At 37.0% G+C, this 26,927-nt stretch overlaps 2 protein-coding genes and 1 long non-coding RNA gene across 10 annotated transcripts in view; 1 reads left to right on the top strand and 2 right to left on the bottom strand.

Annotated features, from left to right (window-relative positions):
- The window catches only part of mtnr1c (melatonin receptor 1C), a 50,147-nt gene extending 37,347 nt beyond the window's left edge, over positions 1-12,800 (bottom strand). The window contains exons 1-2 of one of the 2 annotated variants that reach the window (XR_015489932.1): positions 12,254-12,800; positions 11,862-12,148 (exon numbers count right to left, since the gene is read on the bottom strand). The gene's annotated coding sequence lies outside the window, so the exon portion shown is untranslated. Of the gene's footprint in view, positions 1-11,861; positions 12,149-12,253 lie in introns of those variants that run through there. The other variant, XM_087251238.1, reaches the window with a different exon arrangement.
- Positions 68-26,927, top strand: zgc:113208. 7 transcript variants are annotated; one of them, XM_087251919.2, is made up of 9 exons: positions 11,327-11,395; positions 13,058-13,295; positions 15,120-15,257; positions 15,365-15,479; positions 17,641-17,823; positions 17,913-18,011; positions 22,131-22,201; positions 22,818-22,948; positions 26,173-26,925. In XM_087251919.2, exons 4-9 carry the CDS (start codon positions 15,389-15,391, stop codon positions 26,405-26,407), a joined length of 810 nt encoding a protein of 269 aa, XP_087108045.1. In that variant the 5' UTR covers positions 11,327-11,395; positions 13,058-13,295; positions 15,120-15,257; positions 15,365-15,388; the 3' UTR covers positions 26,408-26,925. The 7 variants fall into 7 exon arrangements, with proteins under 7 accessions (XP_087108046.1, XP_087108044.1, XP_087108045.1 ...); XM_087251916.2 differs by adding an exon at positions 23,625-23,722 and having other exon boundaries at positions 15,120-15,479; XM_087251914.2 differs by lacking the exons at positions 15,120-15,257; positions 15,365-15,479 and adding an exon at positions 23,625-23,722.
- The window catches only part of LOC147843941 (uncharacterized), a 560,137-nt gene continuing 551,120 nt past the window's right edge, over positions 17,911-26,927 (bottom strand). The window contains exon 2 of the long non-coding RNA XR_015491163.1: positions 17,911-18,752. This is a non-coding gene — a long non-coding RNA (uncharacterized LOC147843941). The remainder of the gene's footprint in view (positions 18,753-26,927) is intronic.

Raw genomic sequence — 26,927 nt, 5'->3', positions numbered from 1 at the left:
TAACGAACTAAAGTCGCGACTCCAAGTAACCATAGCAACAGTGTTCAGCTCAAACGCTTCTTCTTCCAGTCAGGACCTGTAGGCTATGTATCATCCATCGAAACCTTTTCTTCTTCGTCTTAACTGAGCAGTTTATTTGCCTTAAAGGGAAAAAAAGAGTTTTGGAGTGGTCGATTTACAAATAAATAAATATATCAGTAATTATTTTGAGTGAGTATACAGCCAGAGATGGTCTGAGTTGAGATGGAAGGGTCCTCGGTTCTACAGAAAAGGGTATGTAATGACCCACTTGGGTGTGCCTCTATATTATCCAATCACATTACTTTGCAGTATACTCTGATTCACATTTAGTGGACTTTGAAGTGTATTCACATGGTATCTGCTTAAGTTGTGATGTATGGAACAGCTCGTTGTCTCTACCTACAGCAAGATATTTTTGGCTTTCATTGTTTGATAGTAACTTATTTATTGGGTTAAGGCTTGGAAGTTGACTAGTAAGTTTTGCATATATAACAAAATTAAAGAAGTGTCGTAGAAAATACTCCATAGAATCTATCCTGCTAAACATGTTTTGGAAAGATTTAAACTTAATATTTTATATGTGTGTGATTTTTGAGAAAAAGAAACAGTTTTGCATCTTTTTTTTATTGTATTTACTCAATAATATTTAGGAAAGATTTTGAATTGCTTATTAAAAAATGGAGTATAAAATAGAAATTATTTTATTTCATGTACTGTTTTATTCTAATAATGAGAACATATTTTTAATTTGTTTATGCTGTTCGGAAAATACCATATACATAAGAAAAAGTGGGCTCAATGTAAACCAAACCTTTCCCATTTTGTAAATGACTTAAAATTATATGTAAATCTATTAGAACAATCACAAAAAAACATGTACTGCTCTGAAAACATTTAATTTCATGTAAATGTAATTTTACTTTATTTTATTTTATTTTTATTTTTTTCAGAAAAATATGTGACATGTAATACCTCTTTTTCTTGTGGCATTGAGTTAATACTACTGCTACTAATAATAATAATAGTAAAAGTGTATGGAACAGCTTACTGTAAGTGTCTATTCATTTGAATGGGGCGTATGCACAGCTATAGTGTTTTTTAGCAAATGATAAACTTCCGGTGAAGGTTTAACTTGACTATTTTCAATTTCATAAGGTTCCTTTTACAGCATCGATGTTGTACTGCAATTACAATACATTCAGTTAAATAGACTTAAACATTCATTAGTTGTTCAAGGTACGAAATGAAAAGGGTGTAATTGCTAGTGCCGTCACGATCAGCGGGCGAGCGCCGAAACTCCATTGAAAATACTGGGTTTAAATAAACAAAATTAATAAAATAATCATATTTTAAAGAGATGCGGGGAGAAAATGGAATTTAATGCATTGCTTCTTGTTTAGTCCTGATAGATATCGTATATCAGGCAGTGAAGATCACTGATTTTTAAAGAAATCAGTCCTTAAATGTGACACTTTAATAATAGAAAGACAGTTCACCGGAAGCGCTGAGGCTGGCTGGCTGAAATTGAAAGTCTGTTTGCATATACCCCATTGAGAAAACATTGGCTGTGTCCAAAATGCTTATGCATTTCACTTGTTGGCTCACTGTCCTATTAGGCAGGCACTTTGGAGGCAGCCTTTGTGCATGAAGGCACCTCATAAAACTGATTCAGACAGACTCATGAGACAGCAGGACAATTTATTCATGTACAAGTGGACATTACAACAAAACAGAGAGAGCAATGGTAATATTTGCTAACTAACTTATTGCCACATGAACAAAAACTTATTTACACACAAAAGGACACCCTGCAGAGCTTCATCTTAGCTTGTGTCCTCTTAGCTTGTGTCAGAAATCCAAGATTGTGGGATATCAAATGCAGTGAAAGGTAGGCAAACATCATTCTGTCTTCAGAATTAATTCAGAGGAAAGTACCTCTGGAGAAATGAGAAGATACAGAATTTGGATTCGGACATGCGTTGATGCCTTTCTGCATTGAAATGCTGCCTCCAAAGGCAGTGCATCTGATAAAGCCTCTCAGTAGTCATCAATGACTACTGTTCAGTCATATTACAAGTCTTTTACAAAATCATTGCATCAATAAAATCTTAAAACAGTACTTTCAGTTTCACAGACACTAATATTTAAAGGATTTATAAAAATGTTTCAGGCGTCACAGTGGCTCAGTGGTTAGCTCTGTCCCCTCACAGCAAGAAGTTTGCGGGTTTAAGTCTGGGGTGGATCAATTGATGTTACTGTGTGGAGATTGTATGTTCTCCCTGTGTTCACATGGGTTTCCACTGGGTGCTCCAATTTACCCCACGGTCCAAAGACATGCAGTACAGGTGAATTGGGTAAACAAAATTGGCCTTATTGTATGAGTGGTTGTGAATGAGAGAGCATATGGGTGTTTCCCAAGGGAACTAAGCCGAAGGAAAATGAAAGAATGAATGTAAAATTAATCAATGCCTGAGCATGATGATGTTAGTCATGGATATAACAATTACAATTGTGAATTAAATCAATAAATTAGTACAATGTATTGAGCCTTCCTTCCTGGAAACTGCGGCTCATGACAGCAGAATTAGGTTGATTCCATCATCTTAAGTGAGATTCATGAAGAGCAATACAAATGTTAGGGAACAAGGGAGGATTGATTCCTCTCCTCCAATCACTATAATTAATTAATTAATTTTGTATATAGTTAAAGGTCGCTGGTTCAAGTCCCAATTGGGCCATTTGGCATTTCTGTGTGAAGTTTGCATGTTCTCCCCATGTTCGTGTGGGTTTCCTCCGGGTGCTCCGGTTTCCCCCACAGTCCAAAGACATGTGCTATAGGTGAACTGAATAAACTAAATTGACCATAGTGTATGAATGTGTGTTTCCCAGTACTGGGATTGTGGCTGGAAGGGCATCTGCTGTGTAAAACATTTGCTGGAATAGTTGGCGGTTCATTCCGCTATGGTGACCCCTAATAAATAAGGGACTAAGCCGGAGGAAAATGAATAAAAAGTTAGGTTTAGCTGTTACACTTTTCAGCCTGAAGCTAGACTTTTTAAAAGATAAAGCAATAAGTTCCAAGATGTTCTGGTTTACTGTGAATTTATAACAGCTAAGGGGCATTCTCAGGCACAAGCTTAGTTTATTGCTTCTATAGAACAGTTTTATATGCGTAGCTGGGTTTGACTAAATAAAACAAAGCAAATAAAACAGTTTTTTGGCTTAACAATAAGGAAATATTTGCCAAGCAACAGTCACATGTGTATGTTTGTATAATATTTTACAACAATTTAAAATGCTCAACCACTCAGAATCAAGGACTATAACCATCTGTTTTGTAAGCTGTAATGTGATTGGTAATAAAAAAAGACATATGTGATCCAAGTTGGAATGCTTAAGAATCTAGCCAGTTGGTCATTCATTTTTTTAAATTCTATGAACTCAAACATACTACATCTTTTACACAAATACAGTAGGTCATTCATTTAATGAATTCTATGAACTCAAACATCCTACATCACATACACAAATACAGTTTTGTCTCTTTAAAGTAAAAAAAGTGAGCATAAGAAGAGGCAGGGATGTGCTTCATCCCAGGTCACATACTTATACCATGCCCTAACATTAGACACTTTTGTTTCTAGAGCAGAAGAATAAACAAGACATACTGTCACAGCAAAATTGCATATTTAACAGACACTCTGATGCAGTCATGCACATCCTGTAAAATAGCTGTCAGTCATCAAGTCACCGTTGAAATCTTCCACATTTAATTTAATTTCCTTCCCCGTTGAAAAGAAAAGAAGCATACTGATTTTCAGTCTTTTATGAGGAGAACTCTCTTCATATTTTGTCATGATGCATTTGAGGGCTAAACAGATCTTTGTTGTTGCAGATAAAATATATATCACTCAACATTAAATAAAAATTTGACATTTATAATATTGTGAATTTGGATTATTAATCATTCATGAAATTCTTTAAACCTCTCCGAGACAAATCACCCCCATTTATCATTAGAATGTGAACAGCAGTATGTCTGGGGGGCTTTTATAACCTTTTCAAGTATAATAAGCTTTGGGACACACTGGGTGAATCTGAAATGACATACTCTCTTGAGTAGGTTCTTATTTTGAAAAAGTAATTACTTTGCAACCAACCTGTAAAAAATATGTGATACAGTGCATCCAGAAAGTATTCATAGATCTTCACTTTTTCCACATTTTTTATGTTACAGCCTTATTCCAAAATTGATTAAATTCATTTATTTCCTCAAAATTCTACACACAATACCCCATAATGGCAATGTGAAAAAAGATCTTTTGAAATTGTTGCAAATTTATTACAAATAAAAAACCTGAAAAACACATGTACATCAGTATTCACAGCCTTTGCTCAAAACTTTGTTGATGCACCTTTAGCAGCAATTAAAGCCTCAAGTCTTTTTGAATATGATGCCACAAGCTTGGTACACCTGTCTTTGGGAATTTTTGCCCATTCCTCTTTGCAGCACCTCTCAAGCTCTATCAGGTTTGATGGGAAGCGACAGTGTACAGCAATTTTCAGATCTCTCCAGAGATGTTCAATAGGATTTAAGTCTGGGCTCTGGCTGGGCTTCTCAAGGACATTCACGAGTTGTTGTGAAGCCACTTTATTGATATTTTGGTGGTGTGCTTTGGGGTCATTTTCCTGTCCTGAGCTCTCTGAAGCAGGTTTTCATTCAGGATGTTTCTGTACATTGCTGCATTCATCCTGACTAGTCTTCCAGTTCCTGCTGCTGAAAAACATCCCCACAGCATGATGCGTCCGCCACAATGCTTCACTGCATGGTATTAGCCTGGTGATAAGCGGTGCCTGGTTTTCTCCAAATGTTATACCTGGCATTCACTCTAAGGAGTTCAATTTTAGTCTTATCACACTAAAGAATTCAGATGCCTTTTGACAAATTCCAGGCGGGAGTGTCTTCAGTCTGGCCACTCTACCATACAGGCCTGATTGGTGGATTGCTGCACAGATGGTTGTCCTTCTGTAAGGTTCTCTTCTCTCAACAGAAGAAGGCTGGAGGTCAGACAGAGTGACCATCAGGTTATTGATCATCTCCCTGACTAAGGCCCTTCTCCCATGATCACTCAGCTTAGATGGCCGGCCAGAAGAATCCTGGTGGTTCCAAACATCTTCCACTTACGGATGATGGAGGCCACTGTGCTCATTGGAACTTTCAGAGCAGCAGAAATTTTTATGTAACCTTCCCTAGCCTTGTGACCTTGAGGTCTACAATCAATTACTTTGTCTTCATGCTTGGTTTGTGCCTTGACATGCACTGTCAACCCTGGGACCTTATATAGACAGGTGTATGCCTTTTTAAATTATGTCCAACCAACTGAATTTAGCACAGGTGAACTCCAATTAAGCTGTTGAAACATTTCAAGAATGATCAGTGGAAACAGAATGTAGTTGAGCTCAATTTAGAGCTTCACGGCAAAGGCTGTGAATACTGATGTACACGTGATTTTTCAGGTTTTTTATTTTTTATAAATTTGCAACAATTTCAAAAACTCTTTTTTTTTCACATTGTCATTATGAGGTGTTGTGTGAAGGATTTTGAGGAAATAAATTAATTTAATCCATTTTGGAATAAGGCTGTTACATAAAAAAATGTGGAAAAAGTGAATCGCTATGAATACTTTCCAGATACACTGACAGATAGTAAGAATGTGTGTTGTATATGAATGAAGCATGGATGTGCAACATTCACCCCTTTTTCATCCTGAATTGTTTTAACACAGACATAATTATTATGTTATTATTAAAACCATTTTCACCTTTAAAGTAATGCTGGTATTTGATTTTGGATAGAGCCGCTTAATTCTAACCTCAAACATCAAAGGAGATTGTGCATATAGGAGTGCAGAATTAGTTTATCTTTTGGCTTCCTGTTTTGTTTCCTTTATAGTTATCTTGTTTCATTTGGTTACACTTAATTGTATTCCCTGTGTGGGTTGTTACCTTATTATCTGGTTTGTGTGTTTTTAAGTTTCGTTCTCTGGTTCCCTGCTATTTCTTGTACTTTTATCTTTGTTTCTATGGTGGTTTGATCCTGCTTTCTCTCATCGTTGACTTTGAAGAAGTCAATAAGGTCCAACTGTTTGTTTACCCACATTCTTTATAATATGATCATCTGTGTTCACAGCAAACAGAAACAAGAAATTAAGATGTATTTAACTGTTTCATGTCATGTGCCTGCTTTTGTTGAATGACGTTCTGTATAAGATAATCTTCAAACAAGTAATTAACCCTCGACCATGCACCCACACACACACACATTTGCTACAGCAGAATTTTAATTGGTTCATTATTATGTGTTGATTTGAAACAAAATTTACAGATGTTCAGCTATGAATAATGAGTCTGCAACAGTCAGGCTGGCCAACAAGGACAGGCCACAAATAAACAGTGCATGGCACTCTGACATGAGAGCTGGAACAGCTGAACAGAAAACAGTCAGTGGCTAAAAATAATGTTCCACATTTGATCTCATGTACATTTACATTCTCACCGGTGTAATAATGGTGTTGATGTGTAATATGGTAGAGAGCTAGAAAGCTTTTACGGTCTGCACAAAATAATAGAGAGTGGCTATATACTCTTTTAATCAATCCAGTGCCTTCTGGGAAAATAAGCAATTAATGCAAAAAAGGCAGTGAAGCACAGGACAGTCCTTATCAACAACCATGGGCTTAAGCCTGTAGGTGTCTGATGTCTTGTTAAGCCATAACTTTCTGTCTAGTGTGAGGAGCTTTTACTGAAGGCATGTTCCACACCATGTTCAATGTCGTCAGTCAATTCACAGTGGAGTTTTCTGTCGCACCAGCATTTTAAGCAAATGTGTCAGAACAATCTCAGCTTTCTTTTGATAAAGTTTTAACTCTGCTAGCGTTCTTGATCTCTCAGTTCCCTGATTCTTCCTTTATCTGTTTCTTTTAAAGTTGCCATGCAATGGCAGTTAGGATTGTCCTTTTTTTTCTATACATCACTGACATACATCTGAATGAGAGAAAAATGTATGGCGATCCGTGATTTCATTCTTTGGGAAACTATTGGATTGTTGGAAGAATGTTGCTACCAAAATGGAGGAAGATTAATGAATGGACAAAAGTCAGACTGATTGCCTTACCCGAAAGGCATTCCATGTGAGCAGAAGTGAAGAGAAGTGACTTTAAGTGAAGAAAAGTTGTTTTGAGGGGGAAGGGAAGGTTATTGCATTTCATTCATTCATTCATTTTATTTTTGGCATAGTCCCTTTATTAATCATGAGTCACCACATGAACCAGGGAATGAACCACCAACTTATCACAGCATAATGTTTTATGCAGCATATGTTTTTATCCAGCATATATTTTGCGCAGCGGATGCCCTTCCAGCCACAACCCAACACTGGTAAACACCCATACACACTCTTTCACACGCATACACTACGGCCAATTTAGCTTATTCAATTCACCTATACCGCATATGTAGTGGAAACCGCAGCACCCAGAGGAAACCTATGCCAACATGGGGAGAACATATGAACTCCACATAGAAATACGGCGATCGTGCTACCACTCCACCACTGTGACACCCTGGTTTTTGCATTTAATAAAAGATTATAGAGGCAAATTCATTAACTAAATAATTATTAAATTTAAGTACATTGTTTTGGACCCATTGAAGGTTTCACAAATACATAATATGATACTAAATTGGCAGAAATGTGCATAAATATTACTGTTAAAAATGCTGTGCTACTTTAATCCAGCATTGTGTAAAAATTATGAGAATGTAGAAGATGTCAATGAAGCAGTTTATTCAGCATAGCACATGGCTGTCTACCTTGAGTTCAGTGGAGTCAAAATGAACCCCAAACATTCTAAGTTTTTCACACAGTTAGTTTACTATCTTTAATGTAAATGAAGTTGCTCCTGTTGTCACAACTGTGTTAGCCTACCCGATTCACCTGTACCGCATGTCTTGGACTGTGGGGGAAACCATAGCACCCGGAGAAAACCCACGCAAAGGCAGGGAGAACATGCAAACTCCACACAGAAACGTCAACTAAGCCGAGATTCGAACCAGCGTCCCAGCAACCTTCTTGCTGTGAGGCAACAGCACTACCTACTGCGCCACTGCCTCGCCCCTGTAAGCTGATAACCACTGATAACGCCCATTCAATCAAGTAGTAACAGTCAAATCTGTTTATAAAACAGTAATGAAGGAGTATTAAAAGTGAGAGAAAATGGATAGGTCTTAAAACGGACTTAAGCAGAGAAATAGAGGGAGAAAATCTAATGTGAATTAGCAGGTGTTCCAGACTTTAGGACCAGCAATTTTTGTTTTTTAAAGCACATTCTAACGGTGAGAAAATTGATATTACAAGATCTCAATGATCAAAATGGCCTACAGAGCAAATCTGTAAGGAACTGAGAACCAAGATTATTGATATCTTTGTATACAAATATAAATAGATATAAATAGAAAAGGAAAATAGATCTGAGTGTCAACTACAGATAGATGAAAGGATGCTTTATATTTTTTGTTAAAAAGGGAAGCCAGGGAGATCATATATAGGGTGAACAATACAGGCTCACAGATTGATTCCTGTGGAACTCCATAACTGAGAGGAGTACTCAGGGGCGGACTGGCCATCTGGCAATTCTGCCAAATGCCAGAAGGGCCGGACCAATTTTTAAATGTGGGCCAGTCAGTTTTTTTTTTTTTTTAAATATGTATTGTTCTTACATGCAGGCAGCTTTTATGTCTTGCTAGATGTGATATTATGATGATGATAAAAAATAAATAAATAAATAAATGTTAAGCATTTGGCCCAATTGGTGACGGCCGCCTGATTTCAAGATGGGCCGACCCAATCCGAGGTTACCCGGACGTAATCAAAATCCGGCAAGAATGTCATATTATTTCACCATCTGTACACCAAAATAAATAGTAAATGTCCGTGTCCGTGGATGGGTTGTGTTGGTGTGGTAATGTGCGCTGATGTGGCTACAGTGCCAGGGCTGAATTTTTGTCCCAGTCCGCCCCTGGGAGTACTGGATGAGGATGGACGGCCATTGTACACACTAAATCATCTATTGGTCAGATAAGAATGGAACCACTCCAAAACTGTACCACGAAGGTCCTCAGCTGTCTCTAGGACCTTGTGGTCAATTAGGTCTAATGCAGAAATTAAGTCTAGTTAAACTAATGACAGATTCCCGGAATCTCTAAAAAATTATGCTTGATTCTCTTAAAAATGCAGATTCAGCACTGTGTAATGCTTTAAAACCAAACAGAAATGTCTCAGACCGAATTTAAAATCAGACATGATTGTAATTGAGTCAAAGCAACTTACTCAAATCTTTGTGATAAAATGTAGATTAGAAATAGGCCGGAAATTAGAGAAAGAGGCTGGATCGAGATTTAATTTTAAGATATGGCATTACTACACCATAATTGAGAGTTATGGAAGGAGCCAGTAGGCAAACATTTTGTAACAGACCAGGACCAACTGTATATATAATTTGAAAAAGGTGAAATAATGTCCTGATGATGGATTGAAGGTTTGAAATAGCTAACAATTCCATTACTTGAGTTTAAATCAATTGGCTAAAACTCAGATCAAGAGGAAGAGAATGGAGAATATCATGGAAAATGTATGCTGAAAAAGGCAGCTGTGGTCTGAATGTTGGAATTTTCTCAACAAAGAACTTTCCAAAGCCATTACAAAGAGAAATGGATGGCTTTAAAAAATAGAACTTGAGGTTTGTGGCAATTGTTAGTGACAAGTCATCACTTGCTTAAGATGTGACCACCCCAAATAGTTCAGAGACAACAAAACTGTTGATTTTCATTTTTCTATAATACTTTTGCCATTTTGGGAAATCAACACATTTATTATGGAGTGGAATCTGGGTTGGGACAAGGTTTCATACCATTGGGTCAAATATTAACAAATCCAACTATTTGGTACATGTTTTAAATTCAAACGAAATTACATATTTAACCCAACTGTTTGTCTATATTTGACCCACAATTTAAAATAAGTGTAAGGATGGATGAATGCACGGGTACAATTTATGGGAATACTTTACCAGTCTAGTAGGTTTAATGCTTTAGAAGTTGATGAAGATGCCCTTTAAAGGTAATGCCCAAACAAGTTTCTGCATATTTGTGACAATGTTTGTCTTTACAGCATCATATATCTGATGTACAACAACAGAAAATACCCAACAAGTTTAGCCCAAGCAACGCTGGAATAAGTTATCCACTAGCAAAGATGCAATAAAACTTACAGTATACCCAAAACTCAGCTCAGAAGTGGAACTCAAGTCCTCAGAAAAAAGTGAAGAGGTCAGAAAGGGCCAACATCAGAAATATTGCCAAGCTGCCAAGTGTGAGCGGCATCCACTGCCTACGCAGTAAAAATAGCCGAGTTTATTGAAGAAGTCTCTTGGCGTGAACATGATACATAAATGTCAATTTAAACAAAGAAGCAAGAGAAACCAGATAGACATATAGATAGATAGATAGATAGATAGATAGATAGATAGATAGATAGATAGATGGATGGATGGATGGATGGATGGATGGATGGATGGATGGATGGATGGATGGATGGATGGATGGATGGATGGATGGATGGATGGATGGATAGATAGATAGATAGATAGATAGATAGATAGATAGATAGATAGATAGATAGATAGATAGATAGATAGATAGATAGATAGATAGATAGATAGATAGATAGATAGATAGATAGATAGATAGATAGATAGATAGATGACAAGTATTGAAAATACAAAACAATCAATCTTATGACATTTATTTTTAAAACATATTATTTTAACCTACTGTTCTTAATCTTTTTTATTATTTTAAATTTGAAATAAATGTTATTAAATCAATAAAAACGTAGAATACATATAGAATACTTTATAACATACTCAGAAACGTAGCTACATTTAGTAAATCCAGATAAACTGAGAAATTACAGTATGTAGCTCACTTTGTGGCTTAAAGAAATAGATTTCAGCATCTTCCCCTGAAAGATACAAAGAATTAAGAACGCTTTCATTATGAAACAGGCGTTTTCACAAATAATTTAGGGGGTTTCTATGTTATGTTATGTTATGTTATGTTATGTTATGTTATGTTATGTTATGTTATGTTATGTTATGTTATGTTATGTTACGTTTTGTTAGTCATGCAGGCAAGCCCTCATTGGGCAAGCCTCTCACTCACCACGTGAGCATGCGCAGTTTAGCGTGTTGCGTAAACCAGGAATTGGCGGCGGTAGTCAAGGCAAAACTGTTTATGTAGTTTGATTGTGTGTTACGTGTAGGCTTGGGCGGTATCCAAATTTTGAGACCGTCAAACCGCCTCCATATTTTACCCCGGTATCCGGTATTACCGGCGTATAATAAAAAAAATTATGACGTAAGGCTCAGACAGCGTCACCAAACTGTTGGCTTGAGCCTAAACCATTCAGAAACTGAATACCTTCTATGCAATCTTAGGCTCGCAGTCAGAGAGGAGAGGGAGAGAGAGAGAGAGAGAGAGAGAGAGAGAGAGAGAGAGAGAGACGGCCTCTCTCTCTCTCTATCTCTCTCTTACACACACACACACACACATCTCTCCCGCGATTTATTCAGAAATTTACTCCCACACCGTAAGAAATCTGGCCGGCTCCCGCGGAACAGCAGCGATTGACAGCTTTATTAAGTCGAACCCGTTTACAGCCCGACATTATTCAAGTGTGCTCATGCACACAGCTCTAATGCATTTTTTTCAAGAATGAGTCATTTATATGTTTTAACATCATTTATTCGTAACAAGCGTAGACTATAGGCCACTTGAAAGTTGGAACAAATAAAATAAGTCCTCTGAAACATCGTAACATCTCAGCACTCTAACAATTTGCCTTTAAATTGGCTAACACAATTAAAAAAGAAATCTTGCTTAACAAATCAAATTAAAATAAACTCTAAATGATGACGGGTATTTTGGCAATAACGAAATTTAGTTAAAGGCTGTGAAAGAATTGTTTCTCCATTTCTCTTCACAATCTGGCATTAGGGCGGCGGTGAAGCTGAATATTAAAAGAATAATGCCACCATTAGTCTGTATACTCTGTCTACATTATGATTATATGGTTTAATTAATATTTATTTATAATTTTAAACACTGTACTCACCAAGATTAGGCTACGTGTGTTTGTGGAGGAACATTATTAAATCCACTGGCTTTAGCGCAGTCTCTCACTCATGGTGCGTCCAGCAGCTGAACACCCTTTCATGCGGCTACAGGTCGAGATGCAGAGTTCTGATCCGGCTGATTTAGCAAGTTTTGGGGAAGGATTGTTTGTTCATCTTCTACCAGTCAGGAACATGCATTTAATTTGCCATGACAGCAGTTTCAGGGTAGCGAGTGGCCTCGTCATGTTATCTGTCAGCTTGCGGTTTAGGGCTCTACCGTAATACGCAGTGTATGAGCGACCGCGAAATACCTGCGGCTGGAATAACCGCTCCTTCTGAGCTAGTGACTGGCTTGACCGCCGTAATAATTCGTTTTTTTTTACTACTTCGTCATCATTTGCTTCACTTTTGCAGGGATGGATTTTAATGCAGGGATTTGGATTTTTTCGGGTCTCGCCGGGTTCGGGCAAAGATCTTCAGCTCTAATGCAGACCTCTCGTTCATATTAACCACGTCTCCCTTCTGTTCAGTCGAAACTCCCAAACTGCAGGACACTTTGGAGCGCCACTCGTCACGTCACTTCTCCCTCTCTCCCCCTCCCTCTCACCCTCTCCCCCTCCCTCTCCCTCTTTCTCCCTCTCTCCTCCACACTGTCCCGTGATGACAACCATACATACGTTTTTGTAGGCATTAAATAAAGGATATTTAATATTTTTTGACGGTATAACGGTATTGAAACTGACACCGTTTCTATTTTTAGATCCCGCGGTATACCATAATACCGTAATACCGCCCAAGCCTAGTTACGTGAAGTATTTTTCTAAGCAAAGGGCCATTGTGTCTGTACAACGCAGTTCTTGTTAAACCAGCCTGCTTCAGCGAACTTACAAAGTCATTCAACAATGAGCGACGAAGATGAGAGACACAGAAAGAAGATGAAAAGAAAAACCTGTACGGGTGATTCAAAGTCGCCCGCGAAGAAGAAACAGAAAATAAAAGACAAAAGCGAGGAAAAGAGCCACGCAGTTCAGAAACACGACGGTATCTATCTATCTATCTATCTATCTATCTATCTATCTATCTATCTATCTATCTATCTATCTATCTATCTATCTATCTATCTATCTGTCTGTCTGTCTGTCTGTCTGTCTGTCTGTCTGTCTGTCTGTCTGTCTGTCTGTCTGTCTGTCTGTCTGTCTATCTAGTGACTAGCAATCGTTTAGTGGTAAAAACGGCCATTTACTAACGTTACAGCAATTTAGTAGATGCTACAGCTTTTTAAAACTATTATGATAAATGTGGTTTTAGCCTACTATACTTAACGTTAGGTAAATATCCTACTGTAATAAAAACTGTAGAGAACTTAATTTTTTACTACCGTAACGTGTTGTACTGTTATATAATAACTTATACAACATTGTACAGAAAATTACCACATATAACGTTATATGTATATTACCACAGCAACTATAAACCCTCTTTTAGAAAGATTAGACACAATATATCTCACATACAATAAACGTCCTATTTTATTAGTGTTTAATTGGTACTTATTAAGAGTAGGTTAATTAACCCTAACCCTAAATGACTGATTTTGTACATAGCCTCTAAACCCCACAAGTTTAATGATGGCCACAGATGCACTTTTAATTTTACCAATCTGATGTCCGAAATCACATACTATCGTAATATGCTGTATGTAAGCTGAATAGTATGTCTGGATTCATAGCTTTAAAACAAACAAACAAGAAAAAGTAGGAAAAAGCACCCAGGTGACCTATTGGCAAGATTCTGAAGTGCTCAATGGACACTATTTACTATCCAACAAGGCCACAGGAGTCAATTTATAAATGGGAGTAAAACAACGTAACTAACATGGCTGGACCATGTGATAGTTATTACATTATGGATGTAGTATGTCCAAATTCTTTTCATATTACCCACATTCATACAATATAGAACACACTTTTCAAACAAGTGTTCAAATCCAAATGTAGTACCTACACGAGTAGTGCTCACTCACTCAAGTTCAATCATTCTCCAAACCTTGTAGAGTCGCAAGCATTTCAAGACAACTCAGGTAATTTAATTCTGACATGACCAAAATAAATTTTTACTTTATGGGTTGTTTACTTTGTAATAAGTATGTGCCTTGAAATCAATTTACAAGATGTGATGTCTTTTCAGAACAAAAATGGGCATTTCACAATTTTTGGACTTGTTTCAAAAAGAAGGATGTTTTTAAATCATGCTGAACTAATTATGCCCTTTATCTGACCTTGGCCCTAAAACAATAGTTGCAGTGATGTTAGCCAATCGGCTGATATTGTGGAAAACAGTATAAAAAATGTTATGACATTGGCCACTAATCCAGAAACTTCCATTATGTTCTCTACAGATCTACACTTTGATTTAACCACTGATTGCATGCATGAGAAGCATGTATTATAACGTTGACAGGCTAATCAGCCAATCATAATGATGGACAATCATGACAATGTGAAGCACTTAATAGTTGGCCATTATTTAAGTAAAAGGAAAATGATCCAATCTGTACAATGGAGCCATTTGATTCCATCCACATGCCACAATTATAGTTAAATATGGAGAACGATTGGTGCCAAAAAACATAACATGTGAAATCTGACCATGTAAACATGTCAACAAGCTGAACAGCCAATGAAACTGCTCTATTTGGCATTATATTTGCATATGTAGTGCAATGATATGTTGGGATATATATATATATATATATATATATATATATATATATATATATATATATATATATATATATATATATATATATATATATCCAAACTTGACTTGATTCTGATTCTTTTTTTTTTTTTTTGTCGGACGTAGCACAGTGCTCACTCAGAAGCTGGAAACTGGAAGCTGATTCCAGCAGCGGGGGGCGCAGTGGCTGAAGGCGGATTCACCCTGCTTTGACTGAACTCTTGGAGTTTCTTATTTACTTGATCCTAGAGATCTGAGTGATCTGTTAGTTTTGTATTCAGTGAGCATATCTGTAATATATTGAGGTCCTTTAGTAATTTATAGAAAAGTAATAATACTTTAAATTCATTCTCAATGTAACTGGGAGCCAGTGTAAAGATCTGAGGACAGGTGTGATGTGCTCTGGTTTTCTGGTTCTGGTCAGAATCCTGGCAGCAGCAAGTCTGGATGAGCTGCATCTGTCTGACTATCTTTTTAAGAAGGCCGGTGAGCATCCCATTACAGTAATCCATCCTGCTGGGGATAAAAGCATGAACAAGTTTCTATAAGTCCTCACTGGAAACAAAGTGTCTAATTCTTGCAATGTTTTTGAGATGCTAGTTTGCTGATTTACTTACTCCTTTGACATGATTACGGAAACTCATGTCTGACTCTTGAATAACACCAAGATTCTTGACCTTATTTTTTGCTGTTTGACCCTTAGAACCAAAGTACACATGCCTCTTGGTACCCCTTTAGAATCATCAGACATTTATGGCTGCGTTTACACTGCAAGGCTTAGTGCTAAAATCTGAATTCTTTCTCAGTTTTTGCATAGCTGTTCACATATCAGATTTGCAATGTAAACAGATCATGGTCCTAAACTGACCCGCAGTTAAAGACAACACAAAATGTCTTATTATGCACAAAATGCTTGTACTACAGTGTTTCCTCTAGGATTTTTTCAGATTTTTTCAATAGAATGATGACGCATGTCAATCTGATCTCATTTGACTCAAGTAATGACAGTGTAAACAGCCCAAACCCCATAGAATCTGATCTTTTCAGTTCAGATTTGTGATATTTTTCTATGTAGTATTAAATCGGTTACAAATCTGATGTTTTGCAATGTGACTGCAGTGTGAACGGTTATGTTGGATTTCATGTGACTTTTACATAATCTTTGAGCGACATGCGTCATCATTCTGTCCTGCAAACATAATCTCCTCCTCAGCAGCAGTAGAATAGCACACATGGCAATTACTTTACCACAGAAAGTCGGTTGTTCATGTTGAAAAAATTTTTTGATGGCAAAACTAGTGCTTGTTAACGATTGGGGCACGGGTTGATCGCAAAGCCGTAGAGGAGTGTTGTGGATAGGGGATCCTTGCGCAAAGGATGAACTTTCTCTCCGAGAGAAAAAAAGGGCAGGTGCTCAAGCACCCAAAGCCCCCTTCTGCACATGCCTGTTGTTTATAACGAAGTAAAATGAAATAACTCTGCAAACAGAGATAAACTAACTCCACCTTTGATGTTTAGTCTGCGGCTGCTCAGCACCACGATTGTCATAAATCACAATTGATCAGTGTTTTTTATCACAAGAAACTTATTTTAGGTTTTAAATGCCAAAATACACATTGGTAGTAGCAGAACAACTCTTTACAGTTCATAAAATACACCATGGTTGTCTGAAAAGGGCAATAATCATATTAACCATAATATGACAGCATGCTGACGTCAAACAGTATAAACACTGTGTGCATAAGTAAACATTTTGTGTTGTTTTTAACTGTACTTTTGCGCATGCAGGTCAGTTTAGGACCATGATCTGTTCACACTGCAAATCTGATGCTGGCCAAATTTATAACAGCAAGTGTGAACAGCTATGCAAAAAAAACAAAAAACAGATTTGAGCTCTAAGCCTTGCAGTGTGACCGTAGCCTAAAGATTATGTAAAAGTTACATGAAACCGTTCATACTGCGATCGCATTGCAAAACATCAGATCTGTGTCTGATTTAATACTACATATGAAAATGGCACAAATCTGAACTAAAAAGATCAGATTCCATACGGTTTGGGCTGTTCACACTGTCCTTAGCAGAGTCACATGTGGGGGAAAAAATCAGATTCATAATAAAGTAACACTTTCAAAACGGCTGTGTTAAAATGATCTCATTGTGCATGTGGGGAATTTCAAGTAATTTAATTAAAGACTTTTGGCATTGTCCACCCTCTGTATCCACTGCACCATTTGCTTTGGGATTCAAATGTGAAAAGTGCAAGATCAGTAAGAGCTGTAAAAGAAAATGACTGTTGGACAGTCTTTCTTACATTTATTGATCTCACACATATTTTAATTATTATTATTATTTTCTCATTCAAAACCTTGGTTAGTGGGAGATGTTTTAAATGCATGAAACAATGTAAAACATAACAATAAATAAACGTTATTCACATTAAACAATATAATCTTGTATGGGTATTATTGAATATTAAATATGCATTCTAGAAATCTTCTCACGAGGTTAACTGAACAAATTTTATTCTCATATATTACATATTTTACTCGAGGCATTTTTTAACTCTAGATTAAGGCTTTTTTGGGTCAGCAGCATTAGTTTTTTTTTAGGAGATTGTGTTTCTAATGCTTTTTACTTTGATCTTCAGCTATTGGTGGTAAAGCTGACTCTACAAAAACCAAAGTGAAGCTCTCTGGCAAAGACAAGGACAAAGGGAAAATAAGTAAATCTGCCCACTCAACAGAATGGACTGAGAATGATAAGAAAAGCAGCTCCGATGGTGGCAAAAAGCAAATAAAGAGAAATGAAAAAGGACAACTTCTTTTTAAAGGTGAAGTAATACACGTTTTTTAATTATTTCCTTCAATCGTTTATTCATTTAAGTAATATTGTAAATTTGTATATTTTCTGTTACTTCAGACCACCCGGAGTTCACACCTAACATGACTCCCAAAGAGGTTTTACAGGCTGGCAGTTTTGGGGGCACCTATTTCAGGCCGATCTACTCCAGTATCACAAGTATGTCTCAATGTTTACAGAAGTGTGCTATATTTTGTTACTTATTAATTCAATTTTGCCTAAATGTTAATAATACAAAACAGTGCCTATAAACATAAATATCATTATTCAATATACATAATATTTGATTCTACCACATCTAAGTCATCTAATATTTAACTGATTTCATAGGTATTCACCCACTTTAATAGTAAGTGGTTTTAAAATATCATTAATGGTTAATGAAGGCTACATTTACACAACAATGATATAGCTATAATTTGCAAAGTTTCATGTTTGCACAACATTTTAACTTTTTCTAAACAATCCATGCTACACATCCAAAAATGCTGTATTACTTATGCCAGGCCTGGATTTTGCGCAGTCATCTTGTTAGTAAACAATAGAGAAGTGATAATGGGCAGTTGGTCACTTGGCGTGGAGCTGTGTGTGTAAGAAGCATCTCCATTGTTGGCTATAATGTGAAGTAAATCCACACTTTGCGGATGAAGCATTGGCAAACACTTGAACAACAACACTATGGCCCCGTTTACACTAGTGCGTTTTAATTTGAAAACACATAAGTTTTGCTACGGTTACGCCATCCGTCCACACTACGCCGGAGTTCTCGAGCGCCGAAAACGGAGCTTTTTGAAAACGCTGGAGAGGCCGTTTTCATTCTAAAACGCTGCTGCTCCGTCTCAGTGTGGATGGGGAAAGACGGAGACATCTGAAAACGGAGGCGGGGCTGCAAACGTTCGCCTATCTGATTGGGGCTTTTCCTCAATATTAAGTAGCCCACACACAGTTCAGTCTTGCATCCTCTTCTTGTAAGTTAAGACTTCGCAAGTTTGATCAAGGCTGCAGTCTCCCCCTTCTCAGTTTGATATGGAAAACATACCGAGAACACGGGTAAATCTTCAAAGGGAACAGTGTACTTTATAACTTCATTCACATCACCTTGGCTACGTTGTTTCACTTTCTCAACAATAAAATGAAAACATGATATAAGGAACTGCCTATTTTCATTTTAATATTAGCAACTTAACAGACAGCAGAAATGTTGAGGCGCCGTGCTGCATATATGAGCGTCATCTTCACTGTGTGGATATTTATAACTAAACGGAGCCGATAACAACTGCCTCCTTTCAATTTCAGTGAAAATACGAAACGCACCCTCTCTTTTGCTGGATATCAGTTTTAATAATCGATAATTATAAAAGTATAACATACAATAAGTTTATACATTGTGGGAAATAAAGACGAGCGATCAGTCAATGTACCTGTATTAATCATTAACTTATCTTTGCGCTTAACCAAAACATGTTACCCGTGAACAAGTAACTTAATAGATTCCAATGACCAAAGTCAGGGAATTGGCCTATGTCGTTAGATAAAGACAACAACAAGAATGAAATATCACGTTTAGCAAATATAGTGAGATTAGACCCAGCGGGAGATGCGTGATGAGCAGTCCGACAAGCAGAGCTCTCATCTGGGTAGAAATGCTGGAGCGCTTGCCCGAGAGTGTGTGTGTGGTCACGTGATGTGCGTTTTCAGCGTTTTGGTGTGGACGGAGAGCTGTTCAGAAACGCTGGGTAAAACGCGAGTGTGGACGCGGATCGTTTTCAATCTAAAACGCCGTTTTAAAACTAAAACGCACTAGTGTAAACGGGGCCTAAAACACACTCCACCATTGCTGTGTGTTTGTTTGCACTTGTCTTTAATCCACACCTCCTAAAAATGTGTACTATGCACAAGCTTGTCATCACCACTTTTAAAAACTCTAGTTTTCGAGTGTTTAAAAACTTCCACTTTGAAACCCCCGAAAACATCATTATTGTGTAAATGAAGAGGCAAAATGCAAGCAAGTTTCCTGTATTTGAAATTCTCATCATGTAGGATCAGTTTGTGGTGAATCAATAATGTTAAAAACAGTTAGGTGGATAAACTCTCTACATGTTATCTTCTTCATTGGCTGAGATTGTAGCGGCTCTGCTTCCAATAAATGACCAGGCACGTCACTAGTCATTTTTCTGTGAGACTGGTCATGAGAAAGCTACTGTTGAAAATGTCATATGACATCTCACCAATATTTACCAAATGGCTTATGTGAACTGGTGGTCTGATGAGACCACGATTGATTTTTGTTTTTGGCAATCAGATTTTTGTATCTAGAAAAAAAAAGTGCTGCAAACTACACAATCTGTAGAAATTAAATGTTACTTTCACAAACTAATGGATTAAAAACTCACAATGTTAATGTACCCGAGTGACAAAGTCAGCCACTATCTCAGGCAAGCAATTATGTGTTAACTTAAAAATCCACTTATTATCTCTCAGCAACCTGACTGAGCCTGAGCAGGTTTGCACTGCAGCAGTAAATTGGAAAAAAAAAGTCTAGTGGCCCAGATGTGCAAAGCTGATAGAGTCCTAAAAGACTGTAATTGCTTCCAAATGTACTTGCGCAAAGTTCTGCCTGGAATTGGACTCAATACTAAAAAATTTATCAGTTACAAATGTAATACATTTGCATCAATATATCTTTTTCCTATAGTTATATTTTATATGTATAACTGATAACTCTGGAAGCTGATATATATGCAAATGAATACAAATCTTGATAAACCAAACACAAACAAATAAAATTTATTTAAGTAAATAATTTGAAATTATTGGGAACAACTCACCCAAAACAATTACAGAAGCAGCTGCAGGGCTCTGCTATGTGTAGGTACTCATTGGACAACCCCTTTTATTTTAAAAGGTCACCTATGATGAAAATCATCTTTTAGAAGCTGATTAAACAGAACTGTGTCTAGGTTTAGTGTGTCCACAGTCATAATGGGGTGATAAAAAGGCAATGAGTTTCTTTTTTTTTTTTATTTCCTGATGCTAAAATAGGTCCAAATCCCTCTTGTTTTGAGGCCCACTGCAATGTGACATAGGAGTGCGGTTTCTCCGCCCACCGAATTGATTGACAGCAGTATTATTATGTCTCTGTAGTAATGCGTATAATCATATCAACAAGACAAGTGCATGTTTGTAATGAGTTACAGCAATTTTACTGTCTTTACTTGCGCATGTCAGTACAATTATCAAAGAAGAGGCTTTAATCCCGGTTTGTGGGTGTTAAATCAGGTTTATTTTGTACACTAATATAACGGATATCCATACAGCAGTGGATATTAACGTGTAATGAAACTGCAAGGAAAACCTGGATCTTTCTTTTCAGAAAATCATTTACAAATTGCTATTCTGGTTGAAATGATCCATGACTTTTCATCTGATATTGTAATGTATTTGTTGGCTGATAACGAGAATGTTAAAAATAACCTATTTATTTGTCAATACAGTTATATCATACATCACTATTAATAGATGCTGGAAGTGAGCCTTAGAATTAAAGGATTTACTTTGTGTTTATAGTTATTTTAGTTATAAAATATTTTGTACATGTACAGTTGAAGTCAGAATTATTAGCCCCCCTGTTTATTTTTCCCTTATTTCTGTTTAACGGAGATTTGTTTTAACACATTTCTTAACATACTAGTTTTAATAGCTAATTTCTAATAACTGATTTATTTTGTCCTTGCCATGATGGTATATTACCAGATAATATTATAATAGATATTTTTTCAACACACTTCTTTACAGCCAAAAATGACATTTAAAGGCTTAACTAGGTTAATTAGGTTAACTAGGCAGGTTAGGGCAATTAGGCAATTTATTGTATAATGAAGGTTTGTTCTGTAAACTATCGGAAAAAATATATAGCTTCAAGGGGCCAATAATTTTGACCTTATTATTACTTTTAAAAAATTTAAAACTGCTTTTATTCTTGTTAAAATAAAACAAATAAGACTTTATTAAGAAAAAATATATATTTTATTGGAAATACTGTGAATATTTTCTTGCTCTGTTAAACATAATGTGGGGAATATTTCAAAGTAAAAACTAAATTCAAATGGGGGCTAATAATTCTGACTTGAGTTGATCAGAGCTGAGCAACACAAGACAAGCCTTCTCTTTATTTTATTTTTTTTATACATTTCTGAGAATGAAGCTTCTCTGTATGTCCTTTGGGAGTCCGCGAGGTTGGTTATGTACTCAAATATTCAAAGTATTTTTTTTCAACAGAGAAACATTATAAAGATGTTTGGAAGGAGCTTCCCGAAGACTGGCTGGATGGACTAAACATCCCTGAGCAGGTGTTTTTCCTTATCATTGCATTTTAATAGTAAGCGATTATGTCAGAATTTACATTTTTATAATGAATGCCTGTAGGAGATGAAAAACCTGAATGTTCTTTTAATGTGTGAAGTCGAGCTGTGTGTTTATTTAGTTGCCTTACTTTGCTTTATCTTCAATCTGGATCACAGTAGAGCTCTTTCAGCTCAGTTCATGAACTGTCGTGTTTTAGTTTTTATTGTAATTATTATCGTGTTTACTGATCTACTGTTATTTTTATGTGGCCTTAGTCTTATGTTGTTTTATGCAGTATTTCATGTCAGCAGATTAACTGGTTCTTTTAGTGCTTTTATTCCTCCAGCCTGACGCTCAGGGCTATCAGCATGTGACGGACCTCTCACGCAAAAGGGAAACCATGAAATTTTATTTAGCCACAAGTCCTCATTCGCACTTGATAAATATGAATGAATAGTTGATATCAGCTAGATCGCCACGTACTGCGGTTAACAGCGGATTACCACAAGCCAGAACACATCATTCACACACAAACAGCAGATTCAGCTCCAAGCATGCAGTACAATTGTGCCTTTTTCACTTTGTTTAGATTGAGAGTGTTGTTGTTTGGCTTTATTTAAGGTGGCTTCATCCACATACCGGGAAAAAGTGAACACCTATAAAGTCAAATGTGGCGGCAGTTTGGAGATGTGGGAAAGCAGTGGCTGGATTGTGCCTCAGGATCCATACGGCTGGTTCCAATGGTACTGCAGGTAAGTGCCACGGCAAAACGCTTCACAATAAAGGCTTTGGGTTCAAAACATATATTAGATAAAATCTAAATCAATAGCACTAAATTAGTGAGAAAACTATATATCTATATTTATACAACAGTTCTGTCTGGATCTCGAATCTGATTGGCTGATAGCCCTGATATATTTAAGTAATATCAGCATCAGTACAGCCTCTTTACCCTATGTGTATTACTCCACCCACATACAGCCAGCAACAAGCAGTTTGACAAATAATACTGCTGTTACACAACAAAATATACTTTTGAGGCGTTTTTAGTCAATAATGTAGCTGTTTAGATTGCAACTATGCAGTTTATTTGCAAGAATAGTGCTTTTTAAAAAATATTTACAATTTCTGAGACAGCTCGTTGTCGTTTTCTATCCACAAGATGGCGACAGAATCGCATAACAAGCCCTTACGATTAAAAGATAAAACAGTCTGATTTGTAACTATAGCTGATCAAATCAATATTAAACTGGTAAGCACACCTGCCAACTCTTCCGTTTTTCATGGGAGTATCCCGTATTTCAGGCCAGTCTCCCACAAACATCTTGTTTTTATTACTTTATAAAAAAAACTCCCATAATTTCACCCACCCCTCTCTTTGGTACAGTCTGTAAACTAAACATCCCTGGGTTTCCAACTTTGGTACAGTACCCAATCGAAGCGGCTGCCCAAAACCCACTGCATCCTGTTCTCAACCTCACCCCCGAACACCCCGGTCTCCCGGGTTTTCAGAGACATGTTGGCAGGTTAGATGATCTCTCTTTTTGTATGTTTTGGTGCTGTATTTATACTGATTTGGTCGTATATCAGGAATGTGTGTTGTGTTGTCAGATTGAAATACACAAAGTCTGCATGTGTTTAGCGTTTTTTCTTATCGCAAGCACAACAGCAGTCTGGTAACGTCAGTGGATTCGTTGTTATTTGCAGGGTTAATTATTGTGAAATCCCAATTGCAACAGAGAAGTACTGTAGACGGTAACACAGTAAGAAGATATCTCTGTGGATGTATGGCATTTCATGTCACATTCAGCCTTACAATCTTAAAATGTGAGCAAAAATCAGCAGTTTTGTCATCACTTAAGACAGAGTCATTCAAACACTGGCCTTAAAGTGACGTTGGTGAATTAGTAACGGCTTCTGCTGTTTTGACGTCAGCTGCAGATGTGAATGAATGGCGGAAGTAGTTCCTTAAAAAAAGGGTTTTTAGACTCTCTGTGTTTGATTTTCTTATTTATATACAGGATTGTGATGTTGAACTTTTGTATAAACACAATATCACACTCGTAGCAGTGCGATATGGCTGTATATAAGCACTGATGGGAGGCATGCCCTGGCACGAGGCAGTAGGCCGAGCGTCCCACCAGTGCTGATATACAGCCATATCGCACTGCTACTCGTGTGATATTGCTCATATCACATGGTTTCCGCTACATTAATTTTTCCATGGCGGGGCGCCACGCCAAAATTCATCCCGCCACGGCTACATTACAGCTTCTCATTCAAAACATTTTATTTTTTAATAGCGGGTTATTATCGCACCAAAATGTATTAAGAGGTAAGCTAATTATAACAGTGCAAACTTTTCTGTAACTGTAGTAGTGCTGTGCGTCATTTGTTTAACCCTTTAGGGTTACGTGCTGACTGACTGAAAGGTGCGTGATGTGTGAGGCCAACAAACACGACATATAGCCGTTTCACTTTACTTCAGGACACATTAATATCACTCAGGAGGTCTATTAGAGACATTCATAAATATTCCTAGCAAATCTAATAAATGCTGGAGACATACTCGTTAAATAAACGCACTAAATTGCACTTCAGCAGTGTTTGTTTGAGAGCGCACAAGAAGCGCACTCAAGTTCTGCTAAATTTCATTTAGGATGAAAATAGTCAGTTATATTGGCATTTTTGCAGCTGCTGCTTTTACAACCAACTATTTTCTCGAATCACAAACCCTTTCCTGTGGCATCATGGAATAGCAAAGTGTCCATAGCTTGTGCAATTCAGAATCTTGCCAGCAGACGAAAGTTATCTAGGTATTTTTCCCACAAGTATCAGGATTTCTGAAATGTTAGACCTTTTTAAAAGGTACACTTTTAAAGATTTAAGTAGGGATGTTCTGATCGATCAGCCAGAGGTCAGTATCGGCCGATAATCACATTTCATGACTCAATTGGTACTCGCCAATCTGGCCGATCTTATGAACCGATTGCAAGTGTTTGTTTATGAGTTCTATGACAAGAGAGTGAACAAGAGAATATACTGAGAGAGGCACAGTGATGTTCTAAGTATTACGTTGGTTAGATTAACTTCTTATGCATCAATTATGCACTACAAATATTCTTGATTGAGACGAATAGAATTCTGCTTTCATCATTTGCATTGTTTCCAGATTGCTTTGTTAATAATTTCTTACCAATTTTTAAAATCTTTATTTATTATTTTCTGCAAAACTCCATTTGACCTAGACTTGTCCCCACTAAATGATTATAATAGAGGTTTTTAAGGGATTATATGCAGCATCCTTCATTTAGTCTCTTAAGAAAAGGCAAGATCTCCACTTGAGTGTCATACTTATAGGGAAAATTAGCTTTTTTGCATTATAAAGCTTGAAGCATCAGAATTTGTACTTAATATCTGCTGATCACCATGACATGGAATCAGTAATTGGTATCGACTGCAAAAATCCTGATTGGAGTATGCCTTTAAGGTTCACTTTTGTACCCTAAAGGTACTATGAGGCACACATTTGTACTTTTTAGTTATTAATTTAATATGTACCTTTAAGGACATGTTAGAAACAAAAATGTACCTTTTGAAAAGCCCCAGTACGCCCCAGTCACAGATTTTGTACCTTTATTTCTGATAGGCAAAGTAAGGCAAGTTTATTCATATAACACATTTCATACGCAAAGGTAATTCTAAGTGCTTCCCTTAAATAAGATAAGCAACTAAACAAAGATAAGAAAGGCATAGCACAGACAGATGCATACACTTACTGTATATCGCATACTGTTTTTCATCTACGATAGATTAATGTAGTAAATAGTAGACAAGTATGCAGTTTTGAATGCTTTCAGCCTCTTTACTTGAGCAGTTCCCCTTATACCTGATCAGAATGACATATCAAAATATTCAATCTCAGGTCAAACTTTTATGTTTACCTTCATTCATTCATGTTTTGGCTTCGGTGCAGGTTTTACCAGGGCAGGCGGACAGAGGACGATGCTCGTCAAATCAGTCGCTGGTCCAAATGTGCAGGAGTCAAAGGCCGGTGGCGGAACAACCTCATCACGAAAGTGGTCCGGTCCGGTTGTGCTTACGACAACGTTACTGTTTCCCCAGTGGTCAGACAGACTCTACAGCACTGGGGGTACAAACTCACCCCGGAGGACTACAAGCAAGGAGCAAAGAGAGTCAAGCTCAAATAAACAGGTCTTATTTGTTTGAGTACAATGCGGAATTGGGGGATTTTAGCTGTTATTAGTGCATGACGTGTCTATTTTAATAATTGATGTTTTGTCTGACTGGGGGACTTGACTAGCTGTGGTAATACTACTGCTGTGTTTGGTTCCCATTGGACATGTTTTGGGAAACTGAAAGGTGACTTCAATAATTCATAAATATCTTATTTTTAAATTGGGATCTCAGGCAGAAGCAGATGCAGACACTCCTTATTTTGTTCCTATTACTGATTTGCATAGCTGAACACCACATGTGCCTTGGAGCAATATAGCGAACTGATTTGTGATCGGATGTGGTCATCGTCACACTGATTTTATGACAGTAATTTGTTCTGCTGTGTTTATTTTTAATACATGGTGAAGATGCTTACATATTTGCATAATAAGATGCCTCCTGACATGTCTCTGACAGTGTGTGTGGGGGTGTATATACACACACACATCTGTAATATTTTAATGCAGTTTATTAAAGGGATTATTTTGTATC

Source organism: Danio rerio, chromosome 5, assembly GCF_052040795.2.
Source record: "Danio rerio strain M-AB ecotype USA chromosome 5, GRCz13ab, whole genome shotgun sequence".
In the NCBI taxonomy this organism is placed as follows: Eukaryota; Metazoa; Chordata; class Actinopteri; order Cypriniformes; family Danionidae; genus Danio; species Danio rerio.
The sequence above is the reverse complement of the archived record's forward strand: the minus strand, read 5'-3'. Positions and strand labels throughout refer to the sequence as shown.